This window comes from Heptranchias perlo, chromosome 1 (assembly GCF_035084215.1).
Source record: "Heptranchias perlo isolate sHepPer1 chromosome 1, sHepPer1.hap1, whole genome shotgun sequence".
Lineage (NCBI taxonomy): Eukaryota > Metazoa > Chordata > Chondrichthyes > Hexanchiformes > Hexanchidae > Heptranchias > Heptranchias perlo.
Window position 1 is genome coordinate 50,856,618 of NC_090325.1, and position 15,122 is coordinate 50,871,739.

Below are 15,122 nucleotides of genomic sequence, written 5' to 3' on the forward strand. Positions count from 1 at the left end.
CTCAACTCCATTTACCTGCCCGAAGTTATGCGAACCATCAGGAGACCCCCCCCCTGTGGAAATCCATTCCCTTACATTTTCTACTGTATCACAATGAAAAGTTAGCCTGAAACACAGTGGGTAATTTAACTTACTGCTTCTGTTTTATTTATCGGATGAGTCCATCTTTCGTTGGATAGAAAGACTAAGGAATTCATTCTGATCATTACAAATAGAGTGTTAATGTGTCAGTATTTAGGAGTTTTCTCCCTTTATTTAGAATCAATAACCTAGATACCCATATTAGTTGATGTAAAGGTCAAATTACAAGCATAATGAGTAACTTTAAAACATTTTTAAAGAGGAGGATTTTATTAATTGAATGCTTTGTTCAAGTCACTAACATTGTCATGAAACATCTTTTATCTTGAAAGCGGAACCATTTCTTTGTTCAATTTTGAAGCAGTACTCAGAAATATTTCTTTTAAACAGTGCATTGAAATCCGTGTAAAGTGACAAATTGTGGAAACAGCATAATTAATTAAAGCTGCTCCTATCCTGCCCAGACCATCACGCTAATCTTTACTGACCTACACTGGCTCCCTGTGGCCCAACATATTAAATTTAAACTCCTCATCCTTATCTTTAAATCCCTCCACAGCCTTGCCTCACCTTACCTCTGCAACTTCTTCCAGCCTTTTATCGCCCCCACACCTTCTTCGGTCCTCTGGCTCAGGTCTTTTGTGTTTGCTCCTCTTCCTTTTGCCCCACCATTGGTGGAAGAACCTTTAGCTGTCATGGTCTGACTCTCTAGACCTCCCTCCCTAAAACCCTTCATCACTCCACTTCTCCCTCCCCCTTTAAACGCCTACTCAATACCCATCTTTATGATTAGGCTTGTGGTCAACCCTCTTAATCCTTCCCTCCTCAGAGTTCATGTCCATGTCTAGTTGAATTTGTGAAGCACTTAATGCTTTTTGACATTAAAAGCACTATATAAATGCAAGTTGTTGTGGTGCTACCCTGAGGGACAGGGTCTTCTCTCTTGATTTGTGATTATATGTTTCCTTTACTCCAAAGAGTTATTTAGACTGTAATAAAGATGTCTTTGTTGCAATTGTTGCCAATTATGGTTCATAGTAATTCTTCTAAAAAGATTTCTCTGTGCCAATCCACCCATTTTTTCCAGCATGGGTTAGTACTGACTTAATGCCACTTTATAAAATATCAGTTCAAAGCTAAGAGGCACAAATATCTTTTTGTGTAATTCCTTTCCCTCCCTGTCACAAAATGACACTTGAACCACCACAGATATATAATTGGGCCCATTTGTGCAATCAGTGTCGCTCGCATTCAATAAATATGCCCAAGCACTCTTCAACAATATTCCTTTTCCCACCACCACCGAGTATGTGTGTGACATCCTGTGCCATACAGTAAAGCAGATAACAACATAACTTGCATTTATATAACACATTTAATGTAGGATAAACATAGATAAGCACCTACTAATTCACTTAAAGTTGATTAACTGCTTTATACAACTGATCAGATTTGTTTAACATCCTTCTAGTGTATGAAAAATCAATAGCCTCAGTGGAATTGCTTTAGTGCTGTACTGCTTTACTCTTTCGGTACCCCATTTATTTTCATTGCTACAATGCAGTATTATATCAAAGGTTTACTTCCTCCTAGTACTGCACAGAACAATTTTTATTCAGAAGCAGTTTCAAACTGCACTGAGCCACACATCTGAAGTCTCGATGACTGCAGATAATAAACAAGTAATTTGTTCCCTAGAAATCAATAACTTCTGCTCTAATACCCAGGTTCAATTCCAGATTCCCAACTGGTAAAGTTTTTCGCTGCGATCTCATGCCTCCATTGTAGCAGCAGGTTTGTAAATCACCTTCTGTCCTCTTTCAGTGTTTGACCTGCAAAAAGTAAAAAAAAAGTTTGCAATATGAATTGAAAAATCACCGTGAAAGGATTCAGAAAGAGAAAATCTGGTAGGTTTTCACAAAGAACGTAATTTCCCTTTCATAAGAAATACTTTCAGTAGATAAGCGTCGTAAGCATCGATGGACATTATATTAAAAGAGTCTTGGGTAAAGGCCTGGTGTAATACCAAGCCATAAAGATCTGAAGGCCGTCGATTACTGGTGTGTGATTACTGCTTCCGCTGGCAGAAGCTGACTTGTTAGAGTGCTATACCCAGCCTCCATGCCTCTGGATTAGGAAAGGGGGGGGACAATCAGCCAAAGGTCTTGCTTCTGCTCGCCATCTGATAACCCCTGCTGGATGTTATGTGAGATGCCCTCTATGTTCAAAAAGCCTGTTGACATTCACTTTCTAGGCTCCTATGTGAAAATGACCACTTGGTCAAGATACCAGAAACCTGTCATTACCCGTGGAACTGTAGTCCAGCAAGAGTCAGTACCTTAAAGGGAGGAGCAGAGAAAATGGGCAAGAAAATTAGAGAAAGAGGAATCTCATCATAAATATTCTTTTCAAAATGTAAGTTTTAAAAATTATGATTACATTCAACATCCTAGCCCTGATTGTCCTCCCCTCCACTCTCTTCAACCCAGCCAGTCAGGCTGTGTGCTTTTCACCAGCAGTTAGCTTGCCCTTGGCTGAATCCATTTGGTTTTTGGAATTGATATAAATATGTCTGCGGAGCGCTGGGTGGGACCACCGCCTGAGAACTGCAGCTCACTTCAAATCAGGCCTGGAAAGTTGTGCAGACCTTAAAGGTCTGCAGCAGTGTTAACAGTGTTAAAGAAAGAAAAATGTTCTTTCTTCACTATCCCATGCCTTGAAACTGGCCATGAAACAGTCCTGTGGGTCCAACTTACCCAGTTTTGAAGTACTGTACACCAGCATTTGGCAGATAAGGGCAGAGATCCGTCATAACCAGGTCAACCCCAATTTCCGGTCCCACTAATCTTCACCTACCCCTAAATCCTCCAAAAACGCTATGGATTTTCAGGGCTGCAGTATTTTTGTAATTTATTTAATAATATTCTGCCTCCTGCTATAGTTTCTCTGCACTTCACATCTTCCCTGGTAAAGAGATGGGCCAAGGATCTGCTTCCAAGTTCCTGCCAATTCTGCTCCTTAGCCATCCACTATCTGGGAGATGTGTCAGCAACTCAGGTCATGGCCCTTGGATTTCCCTCTCTCCTCGTGAGGAAAGTGCCTGGTCTCCACACTGTGCTTCTCTCTAGTGGCACTGTTGAGATTGAGGTTAGCATTGGTTAACATTGCTGCTTATAACACCTGCATAATGAGCCCAACTTTCTGAGTGTTCATTTCTATGCTGACTTTGTACTTGACTAAAATTGATATCAAAGCTTGTTTTCATGGTATTAACACTACATTCTGTTCTCTAACAAAGATTTAACTGAATGATGAATGCTTACTGCTGAAAACATCAATATCACGGGACATGGTCCATTAGCCTAAGAAACTCTATTGTTTTCTGATATTTCAAGAATAATTTAAATATATTTCCTTTAAGTTAAAATTTTGCAGTGCTGAGGATAGGATTTGATCGATTCAACAGTGACAGTGGGGCAGTTGTGACAGATACAAAGTTCTACCCTGCTTCGTATTATAAAAGCAGTATATTCAACTTTTGATTTGGTCAATGGGCCACAAAAGTTAAATGTAACTCCCAGTTCATATCTGAAAACAATTATTTTGTCCTTGACCTGAAGGTAGTGTGAATATACAATACTGGCTAGAGCAGACAATCGGATTAGGGAAGTTAGCCCAGAGGGGAATAATTATACTAACTGTATCAAATCAAGATTGTTTGGCCAAACACATCAGGCTTTTGAAAGGGGTCAGAAGCAAGAGGGCCAACTGGGGAAGCAGACAGAAATTGTTGCCTATAATGGTTGACCCTCCAGAAAGGAAAGCAGTTGTCTCAAAATTAACAGCTGTGACATGAAAGGCCCGATGGCCTGACCTAGTAAACGTCCCCATCTATTCTGGTGACAGAAATAAGTTATATTATGATTACCAGCCTGTTGACAAAGAACCAGCAGCTCCACTTCAATGGAAGTGGGGAGACTGTTTGGGCAGCAGCCCTAGGATGTTTAGTTCACTTAATTCAATGGTATTTCTACATCATGGTGGAGTGACAGACTTCTGTGGGTGGAGGTGTATACCTACATAAAGGACTATCAAATGACTCAGTTTAAAGATTCTGAAAGAGGCTGAGATTCAAGGCAGATTCAGAAAATTGTGTGCAAGTCTAACATTGCTAGACTATAAACAGGCTTGAGGGTTGGATGACCTACATCTGTTCCTGCGTGAATTTCTTTCAGGCAATCAACTTGACTGGTAGTTTAGTCTGAACTGCATTGTCCAACAGTGCAATGCTTCTCCACCTACCAAAAACATGATTGAGCAACTCACGTGGAATAACTCTAATTGTTAAGCCTATGGCACATTAATCCTGTGGCTCACTAATCTGTCCACACCACACATGAGTTTATCAATTTGAGTTCACCAGGAGGTGCAAGCCTGCCTGTGTAAACTGTCGCTGTGCCCATGAATAAAAAGCATCGGGTAAAGGTCTGAACCATAACCGCAATTAGGATTGCAAACCTGTTAAAAGTGCCTGTTCACAATAGAATCATAGAAAGGTTACCGCATGGAAGGAGGTCATTCGGCCCATCGAGTCCACGCCGGCTCTCTGCAAGAGTAATCCAGCTAGTCCTACCCTATCCCCGCAGCCCTGCACATTTTTTCTTTTTAAGTACTTATCCAGTTCCCCTTTGAAGGCCATGATTGAATCTGCCTCCACCACCCCCTCAGGCAGTGCATTCCAGATCCTAACCACTCGCTGTGTAAAAAAGATTTTCCTCATGTCACCTTTGGTTCTTTTGCCAATCACCTTAAATCTATGTCCTCTGGTTCTTGACCCTCTTTTTTTAATTCGTTCATGGGATGTGGGTGTCGCTGGCAAGGCCAGCATTTATTGCCCATCCCTAAGTGCCCTTGAGAAGGTGGTGGTGGTGAGCCGCCTTCTCGAAACGCTGCAGTCCTTCTGCCAATGGGAACAGTGTCTCTCTATCTACTCTGTCTCGACCCTTCATGATTTTGAATACCTCTATCAACTCTCCTCGCAACCGTCTCTGGAGAGGAGAACAACTTCCAAAGAGAACAACCCCAGCTTCTCCAGTCTATCCATGTAACTAAAGTCCCCCATCCCTGGAATCATTCGAGTAAATCTCTTCTGCACCCTCTCTAAGGCCTTCACATCCTTCCTAAAGTGCGGTGCCCAGAACTGGAAATAAAGTCCAATAATAGTCTGCCCATTTAAATAAGGAGAAGAGCAATAGAGCAACCCTCGAACAATGACAATAGAAATGGTTTCACTTTGAGAAGAGTCCTCATGTTTTGCTTTCTTTCTTTCTTTGTTGTCTCATAAATACATTTATATTAAATGCTGTGTTCAGTTTTAAGTATCTTGTTTGCTGATACTGTACCATTCTCTGCATTTATAAAAGTAAAAATCTCTTAATGGACTAGTATATTTGAAATAATTTGATTAAATCTGTATATGCTGTTATAATGCTGTTAAAGGTCTCTACTTATTTCTGCAATGGATAACAAGTGTTCTTACCTTTGTCTTTTCCTTTGCTTCATCACATAAATTACAAAGGCCAAAGCAGTACATCCAAACAGGATCCCAAATATGATGGCCAGCGTTTCACCTACAGATACATAACAATACATTGATTAGAACTGAACAGGTAAGGATGTGTTTTAAAGCGAGAGGCCTCGAATTTCCTTGGGACCAGTGGACCATAGGAGCTTCCTGTGGGGGCACAGTGGGCGGAAGTTCCGCATCATCCGCTGCTCCTGCCTCTTGACCCCAAGCAAGCTGGACAGCAGCAAGATACCAGCGTCCAGTTCAATGGAATGGAGGAAGTGGGTCTCACAGGAGTGCTGCAGGTTGCGGTAATGGCCTGGAATACTCCAGAAGATAACAGCCAGCCACAATGAAATAGGCCCTCTGATAAAGAGGGTTGATTGCACAATGTCTCTTTCTTTTTAGCCGGTCCTGCCAGCTTTGAGCCCGTATGGCTTTCAATCACCTTATTGCAATCCCTGCCCTCCCTAGTGCCGCCCAAGATGTCCAAATACTGTTAAGGGCATCCACCAGATTTATGGTATTGGCCTATCCCTGCTGTGACCTTGAAAACTCTGGCAGGGTTAGGCTCCCAGCTCATTGAGGGTCAACAATTCCCAATCCGCCGTAGTTATGGTGATAGAGTGGGATATTTGGGGCCTGAGGTTGGTACCTGAATATGTTCGCTTTACTTCACAGTCCACTCAGTTTCTTTGTTTAGAACCCCATTGAAGGGGTCTGTTACCATTGAGCCAGTTGACAAAGTGAGCTTTCTAACGATTTAAGCCCCAAAATTGCTTGGCCATTCGAATGGATTCCTACTATAGGTTTGGCAGGAGTCAGCTGGATGGCTGCCAATTCGGCCAGGTCCTGGATATGCTTTGTGGTAGAGTTCCCTGAATCGCCTTATGGGTGGAACCTGCACCCAACAAGGGACCATGGAATAGGGGACAGGGACTCCTTAGGCCAGGAGATCCTATTCCTCGGTCCTCAGTGAGGAACCAGCATAGCATTGGCACAGGTGAAAACTGGTGAAAGTAGGGCCCACTGGGGAATTCAAGAAAAGGTCGGCGACTGGATCCCCAAAGATGGGGGGCGGGGGGCGGGAGTCAAAATTGTTTATTTACTTTTTAAGGCAGCTTCCTTTGTAAGGGGGCAATGGGACAGTCAGAATGTTTTACTGGGGGGTACCTGGCACACCCCGGGCCGGCCAGCATCTGCCGGTATTTCCAATATTTTCACCGGGGTTGCCGCAGATGCACCAAACCGCCAAAAGTCTGCTCCTTCCTCCTCACCCCATGAACTTCAGCGGGGTCAGTGAGTTCCGTGGCACACATGCTCCTAGTGATTACTTCTGTGGTTTTTCAGGATTCCAGTTTTCAAAGGTTTGAAATTTGCAACTATATTTGTGTTACTCTATTTTTTAACGCAGCAAATCACAAACCTAACTCTCAAGCCCCTATCTCTTCAGAAAGTAGTAAAAATAAGAATGGCAATGGGATATAGTTAGCAGGGGGAAATGATTTTTTTTTATTCGTTCATGGGATGTGGGCGTCGCTGGCGAGTCCAGCATTTATTGCCCATCCCTAATTGCCCTTGAGAAAGTGGTGGTGAGCCGCCTTCTTGAACCACTGCAGTCCATATGACTGTACAATCTAAAGAAGCCATATGCTGCAGGTATTATCTTGTGGAATAGATTGCTACCCAGCTCTGAATGGTGATTCACTTTCAGCATAAAAAAAGAACAGGACACATTCTTGATTCAGCAGGCAGAGAATTATGGGTTTGGGTCAGGAGACTGGCATTCTCCATCATGCCTGCCATCGCACCCATTGCTCGAACCCCCAAAGCAGCAACACCAACCACATTATGGATGACTCCATTCACATTCTGATGCTGACCAAAACATGGCTCACGGATTCCTTCCCCCTCACTGATGTCTCCTCACCTGGCAATACCTTCCATCACTTGCCCCACCTGAACCACTACAGTGTCACATCTTGGCCAATCCCTTTGCTTCTCTGGCAATTTCCTTTCCTTCAAATAACTCACCCTGCTCCATCCTCCTACCCTAATCCCCATGTCAACTTCCTCACCAAGATGTCCTCCCTTCTCTCTTCCATTAGCCTCTGCATCAAGCATCAGCTTATCCTTCATTCTACACCAAAACACCTCTACCCCCCTCTCCCCTGATTTTTCTGTCCACCTAGCCCCACAAAGGAAAGGTTTAAACTTACCTGCAAAAGCCTCTATGGTCTTCTGACCTGGTTGTAGCTGCCGGAGCGGCTGCTGTGGGCCCACCGCTCCCCTTTGAGCTAAGATAGCATCAGGAGCCTATTGATGTAATGGGACCCCAATTTGGATACATTTATGAGGCTTCCGCCTGACTCAGGTTGATGCCTCATACGCCTGAAAAATCAGGCATTTTGAAGTCTGAACAGAACAGGACCAAAGTGAGCATTTCACCCGAACCATTTTACCCCCCACCCTCCACCTTGGTTTTCACCGGCCGAGGGAGTTCAATTCCTCCTGATTATTCCAATGCCATCCTTTCTAGTCTCTTATCATTCACCATCCACGAATTCTAACTTGTCCAAAACTCTAACCTATACTGCCTCTGCATCCCCCAATGTATTAAATTTAAATTCCTTGTCCCTGTCTCAAATTATCTTCATGTCTTTGCCTCCTCTTCTCTCTCCTCCTTTAAAAACCTTCTCAAACCCATTTCGTCCCACACCCTTTGGTCTTTGACTCTGGGCTATTTTTGTAAGTCCTTCTCTCTTTGCCCACCATTGGTGACAGAGCCTCTAGCTGTCTTGGGCCCACTCTCTGGAACTCCCTCCTTAAACCCCTCCACCTTGCTACTTCTTTCTTTTCCTCTCCACTTCTCTCTCTCTTTAAGAACTTTCACAAAACCCATCTTCTTAATAAGGCTTCCAGTCATCCCTCCTAATCTCTTCCTCCATGGCTCGATGTCTATTTCCATTAGTGAATTGCCTTGGGGTGTTTTTATGTTAGAGGCTCTATATAAATGCAAGCTGTTGTTATTAAGGGAAATTAAAAATGGCCAGTGCATTTCTATTTGGTTATTTGAACAAAAGAGTTCTATCTTATTTTACAACCCCTGGTTGCCCAGTTTAAGGTTGTGTCCTTATTGCTAAGTGTTCGTGCAGTTTTTCAAGTTTAATATGATTGTATAAAGTCTGGATTCTTTAGTTATTAGTTCATTGAGTAAACATTATCTGAACTGAGGGGAAACAAGAGACATCTGTTAACATGTAGCTTTTAGTCAAATCAGAACATGATTTTATCACCAGCACTGAGTTAGATCCACAAGGGCTGAATAATTGTTTTCTATCAAAAACAAAAGCTGAGAATAAAATCACAGAAGTCTAAAATACTTACCTAAAGTGACATGGTTGCCATCTACTGAATTGAAAGAGGAAGAAAGAAACAGAAGTTACACAGTGTAGAAATGGCTTGTTCATATACCACTTATTAATAAACACTACAAAGAAATAGTTATTTGTCAAGCTTTTACCTTTGAAAACATAATACCTTTTTAACACAACAATTTTATAAGAAAGGAAAGGTCTGGAACACGTCAGCTAACAACAGATATAAGTAACTAAAGCACTTCAGATATGAGAGCACATTGGGGATCTGGTAAATTACACAAACTAGTAATATCCTTAAGGTCCCACCCCTGACAGGAATCAGTGAAAAATAAACAGCTTTTTCTGGCCAAGTTTATAGACCCACTGATTTAAATCAGTAACTTAACAATTTTAAAGGTATTAACTTGTCAGATATTAATAGCAATGTTTTGAGAATTTCATGTTTAATTATTTGAGAAGCAGGCTACTATAAAAAAAACTTCCAACAGACCCCCAGTGGTCAATGGATAAATGTATTACGTATTGTATAACTGAGCTATACAGTCAAAGAAGTCCCAGGTTTTCTCTCTGGTCTGTGTTCACTGAGCTATTTGAGCTGCATGTGCTGTGGGGGTACTAGAACTGGGAAAGCACAAAAAAAATCACTAGGATTCCCGTTCCTGGTTGTTGTCCAGCATCTCCTGCTAGAAGATTACTGCTAATGCGGGATGAGGATAGGATCAGGCTCAGCCTTGACACTTCATTCAGGGGTCTATTAACACTCAGGGCCAGATTTTCTGGTTGGGATCACTCAATTTACAAGCACAAATAGGGTGATGCATTTCAGCCATTTCTTGACCATTATTCCTCATTTGATAGCTTTTTTTCCTGCTGGCTCTTCACATTCTCATAAGCCTTTGTCCCAATGGTTATAATGCTTATTCTTGCCCCAGGCATCATAACCAGAACCAATGGGTTTTCCAATGGGAATTCCTCAATCTGAGGTGTTTGGAAATAGAAGACCAATGAAAGGACAGGGATGATCCGGACATAGTAGTTAAAAAGGAGAGGTGTGAAATATTGAATAAGGTAAACATTCCGAGAGAGGAAGTACTAGAGGGACTGGAATCCTTGAAAGTTGATAAGTCACCAGGGCTGGATGGATTGTCTCCTAGGCTATTGAAGGAAGCCAGGGATGAAATAGCGGATGCTCTGAGGATCATTTTCCAATCCTCACTAGATACAGTGGAGGTACCGGAGGACTGGAAGACTGCAAACATAGTACCATTGTTTAGAAAGGGTACAAGGGAAAGGCCGAACAATTATAGGCCGGTCAGTCTTACCTCGGTGGTGTGAAAACTATTAGAATCAATACTGAGAGATAAGATAAACTGTCACTTAGAAAGGCATGGTTTAATCAGGGATAGTCAGCATGGATTTGTTCAGGGAAGGCCATGCCTTAAAAATCTGATTGAATTCTTTGAGGAAGTGACAAGGAGGATTGATGAGGGTAGTGCAGTGGATGTTGTCTCCATGGATTTTAGTAAGGCATCTGACAAGGTCCCACATGGCAGACTGGTCAGAAAGGTAAAAACCCATGGGATACAGGGAAATGTGGCGAATCGGATCCAAAATTGGCTCAGTAACAGGAAACAAAGGGTAAAAGTCAATTGATGCCTTTGCGAATGGATATCCGTTTCCAGTGGTGTGCCACAGGGCTCAGTGTTGGGTCCCTTGCTGTTTGTGATATATATTAATGATTTGGACTTGAATGTAGGGGGCATGATTGGCAAATTTGCAGACGACACAAAAATTGGCCATGTAGTTGATAGTGAAGAGGATAGCTGTAGACTCCAAGAAGATATCAATGGGTTGGTGGAGTGGGCGGAAAAGTGGCAAATGGAGTTCAACCCGGAGAAGTGTGAGGTAATGCGCTTAGGGAGGGCAAACAGTAAAAGGGAATACGCAGTAAACGGGAATATATTGAGAGGGGTAGAGGAAGTGAGAGACCTTGGAGTGCATGTAACAGGTCCCTGAAGGTGGCAGTACAGGTAGATAAGGTTGTGAAGAAGGCATACGGAATGCTCTCCGTTATTAGCCGAGGTACAGAATACAAAAGCAGGGATGTAATGATGGAATTGTATAATACGCTGGTAAGGCCACAGCTGGAGTATTGTGTGCTGTTCTGGTCACCACGTTACAGGAAGGGCATAATTGCCCTGTAGAGAGTGCAGAGAAGATTTACAAGAATGTTGCTAGGGCTTGAAAATTGCAGCTACGAGGAGAGATCGGATAGGCTGGGGTTGTTTTCCTTGGAGCAGAGGAGTGACTTAATTGAGGTGTACAAAATTATGATGGGCCCAGATAGAGTAGAGAGGAAGTACCTGTTTCCCCTAGCGGAGAGTTCAAGAACTAGATGACAAAGATTTAAACTAATTGGCGGAAGGATTAGAGGGGACATGAGGAAACACTTTTTTACCCAGAGGGTGGTGGGTGTATGGAATTCACTGCCCGAATTGGTGGTGGAGGCAAGGACCCTCAACTCTTTTAAAAAGTACCTGGATCTGCACCTAAAGTGCTGTAAGCTGCAGGGCTACGGACCGGGTGCTGGAAGGTGGGATTAGAATAGGCACCTGGTTGTTCTTCGAGCAGGCGCGGACATGATGGGCTGAATGGCCCCCTTCTGTGCTATATCTTTTCTATGGTTCTATGGAAAGAATATCGGGTCAGGCTGCACAATAGGTACTTTTCTGCCCACCCACCAGTACCCCTTGGCTCAGTGGTAGAACTCCTGCACCTCTGAGTCAGAAGGATGTGGGTTCAAGTCCCACTCCAGGAACTTGAGCAAAAAATCTAGGCTGACACTTCAGTGCAGTACTGCGGGAGTGCTGCACTGTTGGAGGTGCTGTCTTTCGGATGAGATGGAAGAGATCCCCTGACACTATTCGGGTCTGCACATTAACCCGGATTCTGTTCCTCCCATTTGGTGAGGTGGTCCTAACAACCGTCATTGTGAAACCATAGCTAACTTTGTGGCAATTTCCTTCCAGAACTCTCAATAACCATGCGGGGTGTTTTGGAGGCCAGAACCAGACCAGTAAGATTGGCTTACTACTGTTGGGAAAGAGAAAAGTACAACTCTGGTGCAGCATTTAAAAGGCTCCAGCCAGTTACAGGGCAACATCACTTTTCAGCAAGATGGTAGAAGGAGCAGCACCCTTGGGAGTATCAGCAGGTGGAAGGCCCCCAGATTTTCCGATGCTGCCAGAGCTGCATTAAGAATTCTTGGGGTCCTGGACGCTAAGAACGTTTGGGCCCCACCACCCCTCTACTTTTCCTTTCCGCTCTCTCTGCTCCCTCCACACCCCTCCAGTTGCACGACCTGGAGACTCTGACAGCCAGTGAGATTGCTGCAGCATCAAGGCACCAGGAAAAGCTTCTAAGGACAATGGTGGCTTCCAGAGTGGCAGCTAACAGTGCTTGAAAACCTCACTGGGACTATCCATCCGTGACTAGTAGCATCTCAGAAACTGCCCAGTACCAGTGGGCTGCATTTAGTGGGCACAGATGTAGCTGTCTTGCAGAGAGTGGCAATCAACCCATTTCCTTAACACCCTTTCCAATGCCTTCACATGGGGGAGCTTCAGATATGGGCCTGGTTCCCCTTGCTACTGCAAGTGCCAGGCTGCTGGAAGCTGGTCCCTCTGATGCACTGAGTCAAGAGTCACTTCAGGTCTCTAAGACTCCAGGGGAACCAATTCAGCCACCCACCACTCAAATTTATATCACTCAGCGAGTACTTTGTAGGAGTAGTAAATTAGGAACTGGAGTAAGTAAGCTGGCACAAGGTTAGTCACAAAGTTAAGAAGTAGTTGTAGAAAGGAAGAATGAATTTTGTTGGCACTTCCTGGCGAATGTTGTTGTTTAAAGTAAGGATAATTTATCCCATGGAGTTAGGAGTTCATTTCTCTGTCTGTTTGACATTTGTCTTTAATTGTCTACATCCTTTAAATTTCACCTATATGTAATTTACTGCTTGTACCACTGGTGCGCTTCCTGCACATGTGAAAATCTGCACCTGAAGCTGTGCATAATTAGGATAACGAACTGACCACAGAAAGTCACATAGTTCAGTTGCAGACAGTGTAACACTCGTTTCGAACTATTCGTGTGTAAAGTGCACCCATAGTGGAATATCTAGGCTTCACTATCCAAACCCAGCTGTGACAGAAGACCATCTGGGTGAGGTCTTGCTTGGTCGTCACCATCTGCGAGAATTGACAAATGCAGGGGAGATGGGGGTAAGGGGAGAAACTCAGAGGCAAAACTGGAAATAAAAATAACCATGTAAAATGTTCTGAATCCTGTTACCTTTTGGTCTGTAGACTATGATAATCCAATTTATCTAATTTGAAGGAGGTGAATGGCCACAGGTAAACCATAGAATCGCTACAGTACAGAAGGAGGCCATTCGGCTCATCGAGCCTGTCCTGGCTCTTTGTAAGAGCAATCCAGTTAGTCCCATTCCCCCGCTCTTTCCCCATAGCCCTGCAAATTTTTTCCCTTCCAATATTTATCCAATTTCTTTTTGAAAACCATGATTCAATCTGCTTCCACCACCCTTTCAGGCAGCGCATTCCAGATCATAACTACTCGCTGTGTTAAAAAGTTTATCCTCACATCGCCTTTGGTTCTTTTGCCAATCACCTTAAATCTGTGTCCTCTGGTTCTCAACTCTTCCACCAATGGGAACAGTTTCTCTTTATTTACTTTACCTAAACCCCTCCGGGAAACCAGGAAGGGGATGTGAGTAGGTAAGTCTTAGATGGGGGGGGGGTTAGGGGTCGGGGGTCATCTGGGGGTCGGGGGTCATCGGGTGTCAGTCATCGGGGGGTCGGAGCCCTGTAATGTTAATTGTATCCATGTGATTTATATCAATTAGTGTTAATTGTATTCAGGTGGTGCGTATCAATTGGGAACTCTCTTGTATCCATTTATAAGAGTGCTGATATAGGGTGTGGGGTGGTGTAATATTGATCTCTGTGAATAAAGGCTTGGAAGTAACTGAAGACCAGACTCTAGTATTCGATCCTTCACCACCCGGCCATCCAGCTTATAACACATAATAGTTAAAGAAAGAATGACCTAATCTCCTAATCTTCACCAGTCCAGGTTGCTCTCTCCTTTCACCACCCCACTCACAATGGTGAGGCCCACTTGTGCCTTTTTGAGGCCAGTAAGTCTCAGCTCACTTGTTCCAGCCTCCAGTGTTACGCAAAGTCCCTTACAGACCAAGGAAGCGGGAAGTCCCAGTTAGGGAGTCCCGGTCACCAGCCCCACCCCCTCGGTGTCAGTGCCCTCATAAGGGGTGAGCTTTCCTCAACTAAGGTCAGGACCTGGCGCATCCGGGCCCTGATCTTTATCCAAACCGCTCTGCCAAACTCCCACTGGACTACAGCAAAAGTCCAGTGGAACAGCCAAGGGAATTTGGCCCCATATACTTTTTCACACATTTTTTTCTGCCAGTAAGGCAATCCTGGAAAACGCAATTTGACTATAATTAATATTGTGCGTCAGATTCCCTAATGTGCTTTGCATTAAAAATCCTCTTACCTGAGCTATTACTGTACACATGTGATTCACCAGATTCTGAGTCTGTTAAAACATAAAACAGAATATTATCTGAAGTGATAGGGAATGTACTGGAGGCACAGAAGCCTTGAAAACTGATACCAGTTTAAACGTTAAAAGCATTTCACCCAATAATTGCAATATCTTTGTGCAGACGAAGATAATGACAAAATGGGCTGGATTTTCTAATCCAGTCTGAATCCCACGGTTCATGGGCAGAACTTGCCCGTCTCATGGACCACTGACCCTGACCCATTTTCCCAGGTCAGTGCTCTTTGTATAATTTAGGCGGGTTCTTGGCAGTATTCTCAGCTGCGCAGGGCTGCCGTCTTGGAGGGGTGAGGAAAATGTCTGCCACAGGCCTTGGCCACCTGCTGCAGGGTCATGTGGCTGGCAGACCCCAGGGCAACATTTATTTATTAATTAAAAAAATTACATATTGTGCCTTGCCTAATGCAGTTGATTGCTCCTCCGCCATTTTCGCA

At 43.7% G+C, this 15,122-nt stretch overlaps 1 protein-coding gene across 2 annotated transcripts in view; it reads right to left on the reverse strand.

Moving 5' to 3' along the window:
* Positions 1-330: 330 nt before the first annotated feature.
* ca9 (carbonic anhydrase IX) overlaps positions 331-15,122 on the reverse strand; it is a 92,945-nt gene continuing 78,153 nt past the window's right edge. The window contains exons 10-13 of one of the 2 annotated variants that reach the window (XM_067985046.1): positions 14,620-14,661; positions 9,035-9,055; positions 5,621-5,711; positions 331-1,913 (exon numbers count right to left, since the gene is read on the reverse strand). In XM_067985046.1, the coding sequence (XP_067841147.1) occupies positions 1,853-1,913; positions 5,621-5,711; positions 9,035-9,055; positions 14,620-14,661 (215 nt within the window). In that variant the 3' untranslated portion in view covers positions 331-1,852. Of the gene's footprint in view, positions 1,914-5,620; positions 5,712-9,034; positions 9,059-14,619; positions 14,662-15,122 lie in introns of both variants that reach the window. The other variant, XM_067985037.1, reaches the window with a different exon arrangement.